The 20,770-nt window shown below is 49.2% G+C and overlaps 1 protein-coding gene across 1 annotated transcript in view; it reads left to right on the forward strand.

The window, feature by feature from the left end:
* Positions 1 to 11,669, forward strand: part of Atx-1 (Ataxin 1) — a 47,918-nt gene extending 36,249 nt beyond the window's left edge. Inside the window, exons 3-4 of the mRNA XM_070539309.1 lie at positions 8,638 to 9,437; positions 9,851 to 11,669. Of these exons, the coding sequence (XP_070395410.1) occupies positions 8,638 to 9,437; positions 9,851 to 10,147 (1,097 nt within the window). The 3' untranslated portion in view covers positions 10,148 to 11,669. The remainder of the gene's footprint in view (positions 1 to 8,637; positions 9,438 to 9,850) is intronic.
* Positions 11,670 to 20,770: the final 9,101 nt, after the last annotated feature.

A 20,770-nucleotide genomic window follows, 5' to 3' on the forward strand; every position in this document is an offset into this window, starting at 1 on the left:
GGATAAAACTGCATTGAAGCAAACACCCCATATTTCCACAGCTCTTGCTCCGGATTCTCTTGTCATGGGACGCAGCACCGTCGGCAAGGGCCGATCGCTGCGACCGTGCGGCCAGCTTAGCGGAACCCTGTAGCAAAGAGCCCGCGATGACTGCGACTGTGACAAAGCGGTTTCCTAAAGCGATAATCTAATGCAGCAAGTTCACGAACTTGCAGCGTGGCGAGTTGCGTCTGCCGAGATGCGTCTGCCGAAAGCAGTATGCGCCGACGGAGTCGCGATACCCCCGCAAGGACGTGGATGACAGTGAGCAAGAAGCGGCCTCCCATCTGACTTCGCGTGCCTTTCCGCAGATGCGTCTAAATGAGTGATTGTGTCGGTTCATCGGTTTCGTCGTGTGAGCATGGATCGGCACTGTTATTAGGAAGCCGTATTTGCCGCTGGACTTGAAGAGCCCGCTTCTGAAACGACGGGGCTGTTTGGGAGACGGGGGGTACGCGGCGGCGTGGACTACTGCCAACAGACCGAGTCCTTCTCGTGCGAGGAGTGTGCGCGACATCAGCCACCAGCGCCCGCGTTCCGGCGCGCAAACAGCTGTCGCGCGAGCGCCCTTATCTTCTCGCCGGGTGCAGCGTCTCTTTGTGATCTGCGCTGTTTCCGTAATAGGCGACGCTTTCATTCCCTGAGCTATATCTTATCGCGTACAGCAGCGGACGAGGCAGCAAAACCGTCGTCGCGTAGCAGCGCCAGTGGCTTTCGTTTCTTCCTGGCTGGCGCGCTCTCTTAGGGCGCCCCTTTTTTACGACGTCTCGCGCGAGTGCTGCACAATCTGAAGGCTCTTCAGATCCGTACTGGAGGTTAACACGCGGTCACGAGTCTCGTATCGCGGGCCAATTGTAGGTGTTTTTCCTCCCGTAGGAAAGTGACGTCGTAGTTTACGGCTTTTATAAAGTAACGCTCGCGTACAATGTAAAGGCCACCGCTTTCGTCACTGGAGAGCTAGTGCCGACTCTGAATTATTTATTTGGTGAAATTGGCAACGTTGTATTTCTTTCTTTTTTGCCTCTGTTTCCACAACGTTTGATTCGTGGAAGATGAGAGAGAGAGAGAGAGAGAGAGAGAGAGAGAGAGAGAGAGAGAGAGAGGGGGGAACAACTTTACTGGCCCATAATGAAATGAAGCACGTTCAGCATCTGATGCAGTGGCTCCCTCTTCACGGGCTCCATATGCTTCCAGAGCCGCCTGGAGCTGGTCTTGCAGGGCGGGGCTGGATAGCATAATCTCCCATCGCTCTTTAAGGGTGGGGATAGTAGGGGGGTTAGTTATGGGTATAGGTTGGGGGTGGTCTTTGAAAAAATTGCACTCTCCTATGACGTGCCAAAGGGTGCCTTATAGTGCATTGCAGCGAGGACATGTGTTGTATCTTTCTGGGTATATTTTGTTCTGGAGGTAGGGGTGGGGAAAGGATCCTGCCTGGATTTGCCTGTATATTGTTTGTTCGGCTCTGGTCAAGGAGTGGTGGGGGTGCGGGAATGTCTTCCTACCGTCCCTGTAATACTTGACTATATCTATGTAACTGGTGATGGGTAGCCATCCCTTTGCCTCCTCCTCGGTGGCCCGGGAGTTGATCGTTCGGGCCTGTTGATGAGCATATTCGTTGCCCTCAACTGAGGAGTGGGCCGGGACACAAGCTAGTTCGATTGTTTGTTTAGGAGGCGTAGCTTTTCCGAGGATTTTTAGTGCCGCAAGGGACACCCAGCTAGATCTGTAGTTCTTGTATGCAGCTTGCGAGTCCGTGACGATCTTGGTGACGTTAGGTTGCAGGAGTGCGAGGGCTATCGCCGCTTCTGCTTCCTCTGAGGCCGGAATGTTGATTGATGCGCAGGTGACCAGCTTTTCTAGCCCGGTGACCACGACTGTTGCCCTCGTGGAGCGTTTCGGTAGAGAGGCGTCTGTATATAGGACAGTGTCGTCTTCCTCCAGGGTTTTGGAGATTGCTCTCGCCCGGGCGTCGCGTCGTCCGGCATGCCTTGTGGTGTTCATGTTGTGCGGTAGTGGTTTGCATTCCAGCTTCTCAGTCCACTTTTCGAGTAATTGCCCGTGGCGGGTGCGATCGCCGGCTTTCCTTAGCCCACTGTCCATGAGCCCAACCATGTACCCATGAGCTGGCGTCGAGAGTGGTGGCAGGCAGACCGTGCTTGTGTTATGATTTCCCCTTTATAATGTGTGCCCTGTGCTTGTGGCACTGCTTGTGCATGTAGGTTTGCGCATACTGCCATTCCAGCAGCTCACTGGCTTACAGGCATCACTTTATTTTGATGACAGCCCCTTTATTCGCCGTCTGCTGCGGCGTAAGCCCCCCCGAGTCGGGCTTTCGCACTAGAGGCAGGCGCAATAAGTAAGCTTGCCGCATTTCTTAAGGACATGCGAATTGTGCAATCGCCTTTGAGTGTTGTATCGCGTACTATCGCGTTACTGCGTGAATTTTCCGATTTCTCTTTTTTTTTCGCCTCTTCTTCTTCTTTCTCCTTTTATTCCCTTTACCCCTTTCCCCAGCACAGGGTAGCCAGCCGGTACTTACACTGGCTAACCTACCTGTCTTTCCTCCTCTTTGTCTCTCCCCCTCTCTCTTGCCGCATTTCTGCGACCTGTGCTGTGGCCCGGAGAGGCGCCTGAGCGCAACGCGTCGCGTCTAATTGTGAGGTAAACAAACTTGCAGACAGCTTTCGCACATTGTAACGAAGACCTTACGTTCTGGCTCAACGCGGCTTGAAACGTCACTAAATGGAAAGGTTTTAATTTGAAGGAAACACATGCCGTATAATCTTGTGCGCTTCGCATACATACATACATACATATATATATATATATATATATATATATATATATATATATATATATATATATATATATATATATATATATATATATATATCTTCATATCAGTGCACATTTTCGACATTTTGTGCAAATCTAACAAAAAAAGGGCAATGTCGTCAACTTCACATTTTACGTTCTAGTAAAAGTACACTATATTTTTTGGTATGCTTCACTAATCGAAGTATCATAGAAACTTGTGCAGTAGACGTATACAACATTATGTCCCACAACCACCAAGAAACGCACTGTGGTCACATAAAAAATGAGCTACATAAACGCATTCAGCTTGGCGGGCGCGCGCACAGATGCACCCACCCGTGCGCGTACATATATGCATGCGTGTGGACTTGACAATTTTTTTTTTCGGCACATTTGTTCACTCGCGCCATATCTATATGTAGCTATACATGCGCTTGCAATCATTATTTCATCTTTTTATGATATTAGACAACGAAGTAGGTACAAAGAGTCCCGATACGTTTGAGCACGCCAAATGGATTAGCACTTTGCGGCCCTGAGATAAAATATTCAAGCGTAGTGCAGCAAGTGTATTGTGGCGGTAAACTAGTCATTTCTGCGTCGCATTGTACCGCCACAATAGGCAAGTAAAAAGGCTGACTAGCGCCGCGAAGGGGCAGTTGACGTTCAACAGGCTTGCGCGCCAGAGAGCCTCGTTTTATTGCCACTGCTCTTTATGATGCACAAGCTTGGAAAAGAGGCTAGGCAATAAGTTAGGTTATAATCTCTCGTATAAACAAGACCGCTGGTGGTGCATGTAGCAGCGTCTTCCGGGTCTAATGTACGCAACATACATCAGCTCCTGGCAGATAATTGCGGAGAGCAGGGCAAAGCTCTAACTGTTTTAAAGAGATATCACACAGCAAACATGCGCAATAAATCTGCTGCGCCTTCTCCGCACTAACGTTTGATATGGTGTGTAGGAGGTAGCGCATTACTGCAGACCATTCAGGAAGCATACGTGAATATCTTAGCAAATATTTATAAGGATTCCACAGCTACATTAATTCTTCACAAGCATAAAAATACCGATCAAGAAAGAGGATCAGACAATGATCACTACATGTTTAGCAGTAGCGATATAGACTTGGAATTATTGCGAGCGAGAATCAACAGCGAATATAGCGGCAACCTGCCGTTTGCAGATACATTAGCGCTGGAGATGACTTTTGCAACAAATTATTGAGGACCTTAGTCGGCAAAGTGTAAGAGTAGGCCTAAAGGTTCATAAGCAGAAGATAAAGCTAATGTTCAACAGCCTGGAAAGAGAAAGAGAACTTGTGATTGGCAGTCGGCCTCTAAAATCGGTGCAAGATTACGCTTATCTAGGCCAATTACTTGCAGGAAACCCGAATCCCGAGAAGGAAATTTACAGAATAAAAATGTGTTAGAGTGCATACGGCAGGCATTTCCAAGTCATGACCAGCAGCTTACTACCGCTATACTTGAAAAGTATAGCGGTGTGATAAGTGTAGCGGTGTGATACCGCTATACTTTTCAAGTATAGCGGTATCAGCATGACATAGCATTCTCGACAGGAAAGTAGCGGGCGCCGAGTTTTCTAGGAAACGCAAGCAAGGCAGATGACGATTATCGTTAATTGTGTGGCAGATATACACCCCAAAGGGTGTAAACGTTTTTACACTCTTCAAACGGTTGCACCCTTTGGGGTGTATATTTGTCCCACAACAATAATCGTCACCTGCCTTCACTCTTAGAAAAATTTACATCCTTTGGGGCGTATCTTGTCCCACAACGATAATCGTCATCTGTCTTGCCCGCGTTTCCTTTCTTTAACGCTGCGAGCCCGGTACTTCCCAGTCATGAACGGCATGCGCGTTGTCAGTGTGACGCAGCATTCTCGACAGGAAAGTAGCCAGAGCCGAGTTTTCGAGAAAGGAAACGCCAGCAAGGCAGATGACGATTATTGTTGTGGGACAAATACACACCCCAAAGGGTGCAACCGTTTTAAGAGTGTTGCTTGCGTTTCCTTGAAAACTCGGCGCCCGCTACTTTCCTGTCGAGAATGCTGCGTCGCACTGATAACGCGCATGTCGTTCGTGACTGGGAAGTACCGGGCTCGCAGCGTTAAAGATAGGAAACGCTGGCAAGACAGATGGCGATTATCGTTCTGGGACAAGATAAGCCCCAAAGGGTTCAACCCGTTCAAACGTTCAACCCGTTCAAACGCCAAGCAAAGAAGCGCGGCACACACGGGCGCGAGGCGCGCGTAAACATGAAGCGTGAAACCAAATCGGACACTGCCAGGCGTATGTACGTTTCGTGCGCTTAGCCGAACGGCCGCACGCGCGCCGGCCGGAGTCGGTGCGTGTATGCAAGCGATGCCAGCTGGTGCGTGGAGGAAGGCGAGACCGTCAGCTGCGAAACAGCCGAACGCCGCACTGGAATTTTATCAAGCGCGTGACTTGGCTGCACGGAGCATGATTGTCAGTGTATCAGATGGGTGACGTCACAGAGCGCGCTGGTGTTCAGTGTTGCCCAGATTCACACGTGGTGCGTCGTTTTCAGGAAATGCAGCATTGTCTGTGCAAAGTGTGGGTGTGTTTGAGAGAACGGGGGGTGAGCGAAGGGGTGGAGACCGGATGTGCTATTCGTAGTGGACATGCACACTCTTGTGCACGCACTCGTCGTATGTTGTTGGCGCATGATGCCGCGTTCCTTTGGCAGAGTTTGTGTAGATCTACTATTTTAGACGACGAAAAATGGTCAGATGGTCAGCAGCGCATTTGGCGTGTGACCAGCATTACAGTGACCACGTGGCTTTATGTTGTCTTTCAGTGTATAGTGGTGAACACTTTGCAATAAAGGCGGTATACCGAGCGAACGTGTGCGACGCTGACACAAGATGCGAAAGCTGTTAGCTCCGTTCCTTTCAAGGATGCGCTTTGCGGTATCGAATTCGTGTGCTAATTACGTCCTGCGCAAGCGATTTACAGCGTTGATAGTTGCTTTGTGTGGAAGCGAGCACGCATTTGGAGCCGCATTTGTGCACCTATTGTCTATTGCGTACCGCATTGTCTCCTTATTTTGTGCGCACAAAGGCACTTGTTTACGCCGCGTTGTTTACAGCAGAGCTTGCCCGCCTGCATGCGCTCATTTTGAAACTGCTAGATATATAAACTAAAATAGCAAACTTAGATTAGGCAACCTGATCGTGTTTTGTTTGTGAAATACAATTGGAAGCCGCGACATGACTGGCGGCGAGCGTTTCGTGAACGTTTTTGCTTGCGCGTAGTTTGCCCGGGGAGGAAAGCAATGCCGCTTTCCGGTCCAAAGAAAGCTGACTGCAAAAAGCGCAATCGGAACTTTGTGTCACCGCTCTTTGAAACGTCCTCGTATCATGATGATTGTTTCGTGCCATATTAAAATGTCTTCGTGACACTTTCGTGGCAGTGCCGTCCTTGAAATTTTTGGTGTCGTGTTTAATTTTATTACGTGTCAGAATATGTTTGCTTCGAGGTCATGGCACAGGAGAAGCACATTTTTGGGGTTCCCTGTGGTGACATCTTTTGCGGTAGCAAATCGGTTGCACTCTCGACAACTCAAACGTGGATGCGCGTCGATGGCACCCGTGTCCTGTGCGGACACCGCGGCAGCGAGAGACCAGCGCGAACGAAGCCGTCGCATTTGATGTGTCCGGTCGGCGGCTGGCCTTAATCACCTTGCATGGAGTGCTTTTGTCGTTTTCCGTCGACAATGAAAGACCTGCTGCTGGCGAAGCGACCTTCCCTGATCTTCCGGTTATGTGCGCGACCGAAAGGCGACGGGCTCACTGAGCAGAGCTTACAGAACCAGAGTAAGTGCTTCATTGAATGATGGAGCAACGGAGGTCCGTATGCCAACTCGTTTTTTGCCGCCAATTAACAGGCGAGGAGGAACCGCGGAGAAAGTGGTAATGCTGTCCCAACAAATATAGGAAACATTTTCGAAATCCTTCCTGTATGGGAATTATGGGCACGTCTGTTCCTGGTGCCCGCCGCCTGTAACAGAGGCACCGTGGTAACGTTTTCAGTTACACACGCATCAGAATTTTGTTTGCGTAAATTGTTGATATGCTGTAATGAAGCGCTGTCTCTGTGAGCTTATCAGACAAAACCACGTACGAAAAAAAAAATAAAGAATAGAAAGCCTGCTGTTACCTTAAGCTACTGTGCGATAAAATAGGAACACTATCGCTTGTCCGTTTTTAAACTGCCTTTGTGTACTCTACCGCCACGTTCCTTTCCTTACGCCTTCGCGATGAATTCCCTACCGATGATCTTTGGCTCATTTTGGACGACCAAACCTCGGGATAGCTATATCGATATACTTGAGATCTTGCAGTTATCCTTTCGACAGCTTTCGCACTAGCCTTCGTGTTCGCTGCACTTGACCTTGTATGCGATACGCCTAAACTGTTACAGCATTGCCCCCACTTCTGAGCATTAAACTCATCATCACTCATTATCAGTGTTCAGTATGCGCACGGCTCTGGAGCCTTTTAGGCGCAAGCAGGTGGAAATCGAGAGCGCAAACGCCCGATGCTGCGCTTTTATCTGCTATTTACAACGACCCTAGCAAATTCCGTGGTAACATTTTCGGTTACACTCTCACGTATCGCCTGAATAACGCAGGGATGTGCAAAAAGCGGGCTTCTCCTCACAAGGCCTCATGTTGTGGAGAAGCCAGCCTTGATGAACGTCTTGTATGGCGTTACACACGTAACCCTGGAAGCTGCAATAGACACGGTGTTGGAAAAGTATGCTACAGGCACAGTGAAAGTCTGAAAACAGCCGCAGTGCCGTTCATAAAGGACCTGAACGTATCGGTGTAATTGCTCCCAAAACCTGCCTAATACGTACTTAAAGCACTGGCAGCATTTCATGGCCCGTTTCGGGCTAGATGAATGCCTTGAACACTGACCAGACTCTTGACTATTGCAACATATGCGCCTTGATGTAGTTAAAGAAACGCTACACTAAATAATATTAAAAAGCTAATTGAACATTTTGATTTCTCCAGCAAGTAGTGCTGGCGTCTCCAAATAGCCGTACAGCAATATCACTCGAGACGCCCTGTCACATGTGGCTTTTTTTTTTTTCGTCCAGCTAAATTAAAACACCCTGTATAGCTTGTGCAAGAGAAGCTGTAAAAAGTGCATTGGGTGCATTTACGTCCTAATTTGTACTCTAGCTTATGAACAGCTTTTGACTCTAAAAATGCAAGCTACGTTGTAAGGACGATATGGAACCAATTTATTGCGACAGCATGCAATTAATAGCTCCAAACTACTCTATCCGTCCGTCCTTCCATCCCTTCCGTTACGCTCATTAAGGCGATGCGCTAGAAAGATGATGGGATGCGCTAGTGTCGCATTAAGAGGAAGCTTTAGTTCGGGGCCAACTCCGACTTCCCTATTCAAATAGATCTAGAACGCAGAAATGATTTGTGGGATAACCGCTGGACCGCTTTAAATGAAATCTGTTGCATTTGACAGAAAGATTTAAATACTAGTGGCGCTATGAAGCCGATTTCTTTTCTTGTTTTATATAGAAAAATTGCCGAAGATAAGTCCATTTGTCGCAACGCTGCTCCCATGCTGAGTCTCCGGCCCTATTCGCGATCAAGTTCTCACACCTGCTGCGTAGGTTTGACTTCTGTTTGGTCTCGGGACACTGCCAGCGTTCGGAGTGTTGCCGGTGGCTGTGCTGTCGATCTTGACTCGTGCCTTGCTCTGCGCAGGGCCGTGCGCGGCGGCCAGAGCCTCGATGCTGTCGCTGCGGCAGCCCGACTACCTGTCTCCGCTCTGCGGCGGCGGCGGCGGCCCGGAGCGCAAGGTGCGCAGCGCCTCGGAGGGGGGCCACGACTGGGCGCCCATGAGCGGCGCGCCGCCCGTTGAGGCGCCGCCGGCCGACGCCTGGTTCCGGCCGCCCGACTACCCGTCCTTCTACCCACGTATCCCCTTCCCGCTGGCGGCGTATGGGGCGCCGCCGCCGGCCTCTCTGCTGGCCAGCCGGCGGCCCTACCCGCAGCCGGAGCCGCCGCCGCTGCCACCGCCGCCACCGGCGTTCCAGACCCGGCGCCGGTCGCCGCCAAGCCCGCCGTACCGACTGCCCAGCGGCAAGGAGGGTAGCCTCAAGCACCGCATCCTCCAGCCGCCGGCCAGCATCAGCATCGTTGAGCCCCCGGCCTCGCTGCTCGCAGGTGCGCCACTGTCGGCACCACCCGTGCGCACTCGGGCGCCCGAGGTGCCCCAGCTGGCCGTCGCTGCCAGCAGCAGCAGCAGCAGCAGCAGCAGTAGCGGCCAAGTGCCCGGTGCTCTACACTACCCCGCCTACTTTGTCAAAGGCTCCATCATCCAGCTCGGCAGTGGTCTGCTCAAGAAAGTTGAGGACTTGCGTACCGAGGATTTCGTGAGCAGTGCCAACTTGAGCCGAGACCTGCGCATCGACTCGAGCCGTGTGTTGCGCGTTGCTGAAGCACCCTCTAAGGGCGATGGCGTCGCCCTGCTGAGCTTCTCAGTCGGCCAAAATCAGGTCCAGGTATGCATCACATTTCTACTCAGAAACATTCTTTCAATTGCATCCTCTGCTCAGGTCGTTGTTCATTTAATCAATTCGCTGCCAACACATGGCTGTGTGTGGTTGTCGCACAATGAGATTGTAGCAGAGCCAGGTGTTTAATAATAATAATAATAATAATAATAATAATAATAATAATAATAATAATAATAATAATAATAATAATAATAACTGCATTGTTTTATTTTCGATGTATCCAAGAAATATGGTTGAAAAATAATCTGGGTCGATAGCCAACTAGGTTAGTGAGGGACCCATTACAAAAACACAATTACAAAGGATTCGTAGAATAGTATCCGGTAGCTGTATGCTTGGTAATAGCAGTAGAATTTGTCTCCATCACTTGACCATACCTATGATATGTTGGCATGCAGGTGACAGTGGAAGCACCGGTGGAACACCCTTTCTTTGTTTTCAACCGGGGTTGGTCTTCTTGCAATCCCGAGCGCTCTCTGCAGCGCTACCAGCTCCAGTGCCACCAACTGAGTGTTGGTGATGTCTGCATCTCGCTGACACACCGTGCTCGCCGAACAGGGCTGCCCCCACGACCACCCCCTACAGCCCCCGGGGCAGATCCAATGAACCCGCTGAGCATCCGTGAGCCAGGCCCCCGCAAGCGTCGCTGGTCTGCCCCAGACCAGGTGGCTCCTGTGTCGGAGAGGACCACGTGATGCTCTGCTGTAGTGCTGTGATGACTGGTTTTTTTTTCCTCGTGGCCTCCCTGCCGCATTCCTCTCCAGGACCAGTGGCCTCTTCCAGCTGGGAGGAGCAGGCTGCACATCCAACCACCGTGTGACTTAGCTGTCTACTTACAGATTTGGGTATGCAATGGCCAGTTGAGGGCTCCCCGGTTAATGAGAACTGTGATGACGGGCTCCCCAAGTTTGTCCATGTGTTACGTATACCCAGATAGGCCTTTAGACTGCCCGTCACCATGTGCTAGTCTCCGAGGCACAAATTGTGCTCTTGGAGACCCAAAGAACTCTCGGTTCCATAGCAGAGCCATATGTACACAAGATCTCTCAATCTGGGTAGAAAGACCTCCCAAAGAATATTTTTCGAATGAAAAAGCTCCATTTTTGGAGCTAGCCCTACCAGAAAACGTTGCCGAAGGCCAGTTATAAGGGAATTTTTGGGAAGTTGTCCAAATCTAAGTCACCCAGAGAGCTAAGTGCTCCCATCAATATTTGCAGATGCAAAATGAGAACGATCTCACTGCCTGGAGCAAGGCTCAAGGCAACTCCGAATTCAGATACTGAGGCTCTCTTGGAAGTTAGCAGCAGACTCCTTGCTCTCTGCAGAGACCATGCTGGCCATGGGTGTTGTGTTTTGGCGATCTCCAGCAATGTTTGCTACTTGTTTTTTTGTTTGTTGTTTAATACTTCTGTAATTGTTTGTGCTCCCTCACCAAACATGTTTGTTACTGCATTCGTTATATTGCCATTGTCTGTTTGGGTGCCTCTCCTTGCTCAGCTAGACATGCCATTCTGTAATGGGCAAAAGTCGTCAGCTCAAGCCCTGGCTGTCTTTGTGGCTGCTTATGTGAAGCCCACATTAGTGATGCCAAAAGGTAATGGACTAAAGGCAAGTCCATGTGTTCATATTAAATGCTTACACAGGGTCCTTGTTGACTGAAGCCAATTGAAATGCTAGTGAAACCTGCCCCTGCAGAAATCTTGCTGAATGTAGGCCACAGCTAGTGTGGGCACAGTCCTCTTTGGAGTGCCAGCAAAAGTCCAGTGCCTTCTTCCTGCCAGAGAAGCCCAGAAACAAGCACTGTCTGTTGCTTCCAAAAACCGCCATCATACAGTCAGTGGATTTGGAGTAACCTGTACAAGGTGTGTTGTGTACTTCCTACGAGGGCAGTGGCTGTCCCTTTGGACAGATGGGTTTCAGGGGCCGGTTTTACTGCACTATCCAATGGGCAAGTGCGAATTTCCTACATATGTGTTGCCCACACTGTTTGTAATGGCTGTTCTGTCCAATAAGGGCACCACCAAAGTTTTGAGACTCCTTCACTTGATCTCTTAACACCACCTGTCAACACAAAGTGGTAGAAGTGCAAGACTAAAACTTTTTTTTCTTTTCTCATTGTTGTCTTTGAGACAAGTGTTCTATACCAGTGCACATACTATAACTGTCAGTGTTGCTGGCCTACGTACCAAGATTAAACCAGTGTTTGTTTCTTTCCGACTCATGCCTCTTTTCAATGATATCCAGGAAAGCAGCAAGCAGCCTTAAAGGAGTAGACACATGAAAATGACAGTCCTTGCTTTTGTTTTTGCTTAAAATAATGAACCTGTAATTGATAATGGCAGAGCGTAATGTAGAATTCTCAAGCTAATGTTGCATTTTTTTATTTTAGTAGCTTTAGCTTAGCTGCACTTTGGTTTCAATTTATGGAGCCAGGTGCCGCATGTGGCATCCAAGTTCCCTGAGTAGCATTTGTGTGAAGGTAGTGGCAGCTGTAGGGTTAATTGCAGGACTCTGGAAAGCAGTGAGGTCTGACTTCTTATTTCTCTGTGCTTTCCAAGGTCCATTGCAAGCATCTTTGCCTGCTATATGAGTCAACACGTTAACTTTTTTTGTGCATGCCATGAGTGCTGTGTGCATACCGTGCTATATCATTTATTTTGCCATCTTTATAGTGGTAAGCTTGAGAAACCAACACCTATTGTGCAAGCAGTTATTGTTTGCTGGTGGATTCTGCATTGCAGTTAGTCAGTGGTGATTCTGCACATATTCCAAACAGGAAAGCAGAACAGCCAAAGGTGCTCATTGCCGTTAACGCTTGCGCACATGTTCAAGAGGTAAGGATTAGAGAGAATGTTACGCATGAGAGTTTTTGTGCTCCGACCCAAGAGGTAAACCGATCTAGCTCCCCTCCTCTTTCTCCGGAGTTCTCTTTTCAGCATACTGAAAAAGTTTGCATGGAGACACGAGGACAATGCCGAGAAAAGACAGGGACGAGCGGTAACTCGCAACTGAAGTTTATTCCAAATGCACACACAAATAAATAGAAAAACCGAAACAACAAAACAAGGCTATAATTTTGAACATCACGTGTTACCCCGTGTACCTGATTGAGTTGGCCAAAAACTGAAACTCCGTATCAGAGAAGCAGATGGAAGTCTGACTGATGCACTTATCTCTGCTGATATGCATATGGAAGGCTTTCATGAGCTCTCATGAGTTGATCCCTGTGCCTGAATACGATTGTTGTTTTGTCGAAGAGCGGTTTGCATTGCATATTTTTCTTATCGTTCTTGCCGCACGTGCGGCAATGTTTTGGGAGGTTATCAAGGGAATCTCCCCCAAGTAATCTTTGGTGCTCTCCTAATTCATTAACGCATCATCCGGTTTGGCCGATGTACAGTGCGCCACAGGATGATGGCACCTGGTAGACAACTCCACTGGCACAAGGAGCAAACGGGGCTGGGTGCTTGATACTGCAAACATTTTTTTTCTTTTTTTTTCTTTCTGCCGTCTTCTTCCGTCTGCCTGTGCACCTGTGAACAGATTGCCAACAACTTCCTAGGGGTGGAAAACACTATCGGAATGTTGCAACACCCTGCTACATCCTTAAGGCCATGTGCCAATTTGTGCACATATGGTATAACGGCAACACTTCGACGGTCTGTTTCCTCGAGTTTGGGTCGCGACCCTGCCTTGATTCACCTTGCCAGTCTCCTACAAGCTTCCACGATTACATGCATAAGGTGCCCACTTCCTTTCAGCCTCTCCAACTGGAACGCAACACTTTCATTGATTGCATGTGGGCAAGACATGCAATCATGTAATCTCTTTTCGGGTTAACGTTCCAGAAAAGTGCCCCCCACCCACACACAACACATCTTAATATCCACCATGATTTCTCGCCAAAATTTCAACGCCTCCCTATCCCGTACAGACTATCTGCATGCACTAATGGTCCCAGAAGTAATGATTGCGTGCTGTATTCGTCATCTTAGTTCATTTACTGAACCTTGTTTTTCAATGTGCCCCTCACTAGAGACTACCAGAAATTTTCCTTATACACACAAAGTAAAAGCACCTGCACGGCAGCTTTCTACCGCAAGAATAAAAAAAAATGGGTTTAGTATAGTAGCTGATGCAAAAGTAAATAAGGTGATGAGGCGATGATGCGAGAAACAAGCTACCCTCCCTGCAGCAGAGGCTCTGTCTGCCAGCGCATTTCTCCCCTTCCTTCAATGTCGGCTCTAAGGGCCCGCGTGACGCTTCCGTCATGAGTCCCACCACTTTTTATCCCCTTCCGTGCAATACTTGTTTTTATGGTGGCGGTTTTGCACACACTGCATCGTGGGAATTATTGGGTATTCGCAATTGCTGCAGTTGCTATTTGTGCGCTGCAGCCGGGAAGTGTGATGCGGAAAACTAAAGTTATGCCGTCGTCTCTGCTGGAGAGAATGGCCGCTCCAAGAAAGGCCGCGTGACCTTCATTTGAATTTGCAGTTTTCGCGGCTTAAACTAGTGAATTATAAAGGCGAACAGCTTTCTTCGGATCTGACGACCGTTTTCGTGGTGGTCGAAGTTTCACTGCCAATGCAAAGGGCGCATGCTGTCGCGTTGGAGCTTTGGGCCGTCTGGAGGTTAGATACTGTGATGGAGCGGTCGGGAAGGGCAGTCCTCCTCTTCCCCTGCCGCTTTCTTCCCCCGCAGCGGTGGCGATAGAGCAGAATGGCAGTTGCCTTCCACGACGGCACTCGCGCCGTTGTAGACACAAATATGACGAATCTGCTTACAGTATGTATAGTCGCCTAACAGTACCGCTTGTTAGATATGGCGCCGTTTCCTGAGGCTACTTCGAGTTCCCCAGACCACATCGGATGGCAGCACAGCTAATTGAGGAATGCAGAAGCAGGAAGCGCATTCCAGAGAAGCGGCCGAGCAAACAAGTTTAAGGCAACAAGTTTACGTGCCAACAAGTTCGTGCGCCGCCGGGATTAGCAGGTGGGCATCCGACAATGAAGCAGGTGCAGCCCTCCCCTTCTCCTCGTTCGAAGTGCATTGCCAGTCTGCGAGGCAAGACCACAGCAAGCCGCCAGGTGTGACACCACGACACGGGCGCCTACCATTGGCTGAAAGTGGCGTCATCGGAGTGGACTCTCCCATTGGTCAAACATGACGTGACTTACAGTGCTCGAAGGGTTTATAAGAAGCCTTCCAGAGAGACCTGAGCATTCTGGGACATGCCCTGATTCCCTGATTCACCTCTCTCGAACTTCTTGCCGCGGGCCGCAGCGTCCGAGTTGCTGCTGGCCCGTAATGACAGTACGTCTGTCACATGACGTCTCACCTCCCTGTACATAATGTAGAATAAATTCCTCACAAGTTGGGTTTTTCATCCCGAAGTCCCGTCCCCCAACCCCTACATCTGGTGGCAGCGGTGGGATCGCCTCCGAATGCATCAGCTGGTGGCAGCGCTACGGAGAAACCTTCGTCAAGGATCCTAAGGAACCGGGAAGAGCGACGAAGAGAGAGCCTTCGTCGAAAGAGGTCCGAAGAAACTGGGAGTAGCGAAGAAGGAGCGAGCCTTCGACCCAGGGAGTCCGGAGGAAACGGGAACAGCGGACGAGCGAACCGGATGGCAGGGTGCTGCAACCGTAAGTGAGCGCGTGGTTTTTTTTCCTTATGATTCGCCAGACTCAAAGGTTGTGTGTTCAATTTTGATAGTTCTGGGAATCGGGAGTTTGTTGCATTGTGTGTTTGCACAAATTAATTAAGGAAAACAGTTTTAACCACCTGTCGGGGCAGCTGCCATGGATCTTAGAAGGTTGACGAGGTTAGATTTGTTGTTGGTGTGCGACGATTTGGGAGTTGAGGCGGACGAACGGATGGAGACGCCAGCTATCATAAAGGCGATTAACGATAGTGGCAATGATGGCAAAAGCATTGAGCTTGCTTGGGAGGTGATACAGGAGCCACGGGAGCGTGTGCGTCGTGTACGTTTGCGGGAGCGTCGTGAGCTTAGGAGTGAGCTTAAGCGTGAAGAACGCGAGAATGAACGGAAGCAGGAGCTTCAAGAACTTGCTCTTATGTGTCAGCGTCACGAACGTGAGAAGGAATGCAAACGCGAGTATCAGGAAGATAAGCTCGAGCGTGAGCAAAAGTATGAGAGAGAGAAGGCAGCACTGATCAAAGAGATACAGCATTGTGATCAGTTATTGGCACAGAGACAACGGCTGTCTGAGAATTCTGTAGGTAGTACAGAGCGAAAGAATGAGGAAGTGTCTAGCGGACTTTCGCCAGAAGCCGACGAAAAGAGTAGTGCCTGTGAGATTGGCTGCCGATTGATAAGTGAAGGGAAAAGGCTAGCTGCTAACGATGCCTTAGTGGCAACAGAGGCCGTTAAAGGTCAGAGTGAGAGCGACGAGGTGCTGTGCCAACAGATGACTGTAGAGACAGCTAGGCCGGCTGCGAACAAATTGGCACAGTTGCCGCGTGTGTGCGTCGCTGGTAATGTTAGCGAGGTTGTTGCTAGCGAAGAAAAGGGTACTTCTGACCTGACAGAAGCGAGCACCCATGTAGAGCCAGATCTGCGTGCAGAAGTGAAGTGCGAGCTGGACGATGCGGTTGAGAATAGCTCTCGGGGTGGCGAGCTCCGTAGCTCACGAGAGAACAACTGCATTGTTCAGGGATCGGTGCGGCTCTCCGCCAGTCTAGATAGCCTAGATAGGGATGATTCCGTTATTAATCATTCGGACTGCGCGTGAGACAGCGATCGATACCGACGGGCTGTGTGCCGATGCACAGCGTGAACTGGGCAATGTAGTAGAGGGCAGTTCGCAAGAGTGCGAGTTGTCTAACTCGAGTAAAGCCTGCTGCATTGTGCCAGAGTCGGTTGAGCTGTCCGCCAGTCGAGGCAGAGAGAGAGTAGATTTAAGTGAGAATCACTCGGACTGTGCGGGTAAGAGACCGATCCGGGCCGACGAAATGTGTACCGGCCAGCACGAGGCACGAGGCGACATGAAGGCGAGTGCAAAGAGAAAGCGCCGTAAAAAGAAGCGCGGTAAAAACCGAAAGTCGGTAACTAATGAGGCGCCGCCAAAGATGGCGAGAAACCCAAATGGGCAGGGCGCGAGGAAAAAGGTGCGGTCGTCAAGGACGATGTTGACGCATCCAGAATGGTCGAGCCGCCGGTCAAAGGGGCACCGCGAAGAATGCTCTGCACGGACGCGGACAAAGGGCACGAGGCTGTTAATCTCCTCGTCGTTCCGTAGTTCTTTTCATAGCTCAGCGTGCAGTTCGAAGAAACGCAAGGTGGCAGGACGAGACCAGGTGGGGAGTAGCGACGCGGTCAATCGAGTTCGTGTTGAAAGCGGGGCGCGGGGACGCAAATTGGCAGGAGACCGTGACGTCTTGGGGGAGCTGATAGTTAGTCAGCCCTTTTGTTGTCTCTCGGCAGCCAGAGTAGCTTTCAAGCCGCGCCCACCGCGAGGACGGCTCAGAGTATGAGTCAGACATAAGCGTTTGGAAAGGGAGGCTAGGAGCGCTTCCGTAGAAATGAAGTGTGTTGTTTTTTATTTTGAGCATCGGAAAATTTCGCGATTTGAGACTAGAGTTTCTTTCAATGTGTAAAGTTTGAGCTTTGTGTTTTCGTTCGAGAAGCTCGAGATTTGAAAGATGCGTTTTAAGTAAACATGTAGTCTCGCGAGATGCTCATTAATTAGTAAATAGGCTTTCTTTTTTTTGTGTGTGTGAGTAACCTGAAGGTCAAGGTTATCGTCGAAAGGCCTATGGTAAAGCGCGTGTGTTATTTAACCTTCTTCCTTTTTAAGTTTTGAATTTTGTAAGGTTAAGCGCGTAGATTTGAGTGAGTGCATGATTTGCACGGAGAAGCGTTCTTAGTTCCATTAGCGCGTGTCCTGTGTGGACGGAAGGAAGCAGACTTTATGACTGGGTTGCTAGTGTGTGTGTGAGGGCAGCCGTGTATTCTGACTTCTTTAGTGAACGTGCGTGGAAAGAGTTAGTAGAAGACGCATCATTTTAAGAGTTCTGCGGAGTGTGTAAGTCCCGCGAGTTTAATTGTTCGTTTACGTCACGTGTCCTGTAGGACTTTCAGGGAAGAAACGTGAGTAAGCGTGAATGCAAAGTTTGCCTACAACGCAAGTACGCGTTCTGTTTAGTGACCACAAGGCTAGTGCGCTTGTGATTACGTACTTGTGAGGTTGACCAGATTATTCAGTGGCGCCAATACGTGCGATAAGTACGCCACTGCGATAGATTGGAAACATGCTGTTCGGGTAGTTAGGCCACTTAAGTTATGTTCGGCTGTTTTCATTTGTTGTTTGCATCGTCAACGACCCTTTTGTTTTGCAACAACTATAGTACTCTGGTCTTGTCGGCAATCGAGGAGAAATGGATAGCTGTTTGGAAGGGTGGTTACAACTGTTTTGTCGAAATTGGGGAACTAAAAGATCAGGGTTCATTTTGACTCAGTAATAGCCTGGCGAGTCAGGGGTGAAGAGCCTGCGCTTACACGTGGGGCAGCGCTGTGTTATTTGGTTTGTTTGACGTATGTTCTCCAGGGCCCAGGATCCCGAGGGTTGTCAAACGTGGCTCGACCCCAGTACCCTGCAGCTTCTTTCAGCGTTCCTCATGGCCAGCGAATTGAGTTCACCGGCCATTCAGAACTACCGGGGCGAGGACGAGCTGTTAGATATGGCGCCGTTTCCTGAGGCTACTTCGAGTTCCCCAGACCACATCGGATGGCAGCACAGCTAATTGAGGAATGCAGAAGCAGGAAGCGCATTCCAGAGAAGCGGCCGAGCAAACAAGTTTAAGGCAACAAGTTTACGTGCCAACAAGTTCGTGCGCCGCCGGGATTAGCAGGTGGGCATCCGACAATGAAGCAGGTGCAGCCCTCCCCTTCTCCTCGTTCGAAGTGCATTGCCAGTCTGCGAGGCAAGACCACAGCAAGCCGCCAGGTGTGACACCACGACACGGGCGCCTACCATTGGCTGAAAGTGGCGTCATCGGAGTGGACTCTCCCATTGGTCAAACATGACGTGACTTACAGTGCTCGAAGGGTTTATAAGAAGCCTTCCAGAGAGACCTGAGCATTCTGGGACATGCCCTGATTCCCTGATTCACCTCTCTCGAACTTCTTGCCGCGGGCCGCAGCGTCCGAGTTGCTGCTGGCCCGTAATGACAGTACGTCTGTCACATGACGTCTCACCTCCCTGTACATAATGTAGAATAAATTCCTCACAAGTTGGGTTTTTCATCCCGAAGTCCCGTCCCCCAACCCCTACACGCTGCAGATGTGCTGGTTATATGCCTCTGTTTTCTACAGAATTATGCAATGAAACAAGAACGCTACCTAAATATCCTGGCTACAATAAATATACGACTTCTGCATCAATCCTTTAATAAAGCAAATAGTGCTGTTAAAGCGTTCGGCTTTTCTCTTACATTGAGAATCATCGTCGGTAGTTTGTCCAGCTCTTTAATTGCTTCTCTCTCTCTTTTTTTCCAGACAATCTTTTCAGTAGGTTCTGTGCTCCGTGCTCATTTGTTTGCAACACCCAAATCCGGGGCTCTGTAAAAGATTACTATAGGTGGAAAAATAGTATTTTATCCGCACGAAAGGCTGTTCCTAATCTGCACCCATTTGCTCGAACATACTGTGATTGCTAACCCGCCACGGTTGCTCAGTGGCTATGGTGTTGGGCTACTGAGCACGAGGTCGCGGGATCGAATCCCGGCCATGGCGGCCGCATTTAGATGGAGGCAAAATGCCAAAACACCCGTGTACTTTGATTTAGGTGCACGTTAAAGATCCCCAGGTGGTCGAAATTTCAGGAGGCCACCACTACGGCGTGCCTCATAATCAGAAAGTGGTTTTGGCACGTTAAACCCCATAATTTTTTTTTCTTTTACTGTGATTGTTGGCAGAGTTTAGGTGTAGGCGACGCTTACGTGGTGCCACAGTAATATGGCAGCATAAGTGCGGATTTTATGATGCGACAACAATAGAGTACTAGAAACACAGCAACTGGTGTTCCTCTGTCTCCTAGACCGCTATAGCATAGTGTGGACGTATTAATAGCGTATACTTTTTTTAAATGTATGGTGCTTGAGGGATAGATGTCGTCGCCTTTAATTGGTGGTTTGGCCTTTTCACATAGACATATGAAAAAAAAAAGAATTAGCTTAAACGCATTTCAACTTGAAGTCAACCTATTGCCACACTAAAACTGAAAGTCAACTCAGAAACGCAGCAACACAAAAGCTCAAGTCACATAGGTGCACCACACTAAACACATAGCCCAGTCACATAACCACTAAAATCGGGGCACATAAGAAAGCATGGATTACATTCAAATGAAAGTACATGAATTCAGGCACTGAAATCCAGCCACCCAAGTCTGGTCAAAATCCGAACGAGTGGGCTTATCACAGATAAACACTCTACTCAATGGTTGCCAAAAATATTGCTCGCTTTGGATGGCCAGTGACGCTCGACTTCGCAATGAATATGTTGGCCATGGATCTAAGATCTTCCTAAGGATGATGGGCCTGCGGTATAATGCCACTAAATCACGTGCTAAATGTGTTTTCTGTGTCGTGCGTAAATGACGTAGTCCATAACGCATACTTATGTTGGAACGTGTAGATATGAAACGGCAGCGCCGGTGGCGACATCTTGACGGCTTCCGCCATAGTCTACTGTTAACGTGTCAGCAGCGACATAATCACCACAAAAGGTTTCTCTGTTTATTTTCCCCAAGAGTCCTTCAACCTGGACGCTTCAAACGGATTATGTACCATCACAAAATCGCACGATGTCGCCGCCAGTACTGCTTCTCCCATATAGTTTCCTACTGAAATTGCTGCAGAGAGCACTCTGGGGCCGCGATCGTTCCGCCACAGTGGGAATGATGATTAATACGTGGGCGTGTCTGAACTTCTTGTTGGTAGTTCAAGGCGTTTTTTGTGGCACTGTTTACTGTGCTTTACCTGCTTTCGCTGGCCCAAATTTCGGAGCAACCTTATTCTTCTAAATGCGGGAGGCTATAACGCTGTGCGCATGTGCATAATAATTGTGAATTGCTGCATCTATAACGTAGTACCTTGATGGAAATGACCAATTCAATTGCAAAGTGACAAAGCCGTTTGAAGCCACAATGACGGAAGTTTAGGCAAGTCTATGCACTAACCATCATTCCCATGTTGGCTGAATAGCCAAGCTTGCAACTTCCAGACGCTAGTGCCCCCAGAGTCCCCTATAATAATTCATGTGGGAAACTCTATGGTTGTTCCTGAATATG

The sequence above is a fragment of the Dermacentor albipictus genome, chromosome 1 (assembly GCF_038994185.2).
Source record: "Dermacentor albipictus isolate Rhodes 1998 colony chromosome 1, USDA_Dalb.pri_finalv2, whole genome shotgun sequence".
NCBI lineage: Eukaryota > Metazoa > Arthropoda > Arachnida > Ixodida > Ixodidae > Dermacentor > Dermacentor albipictus.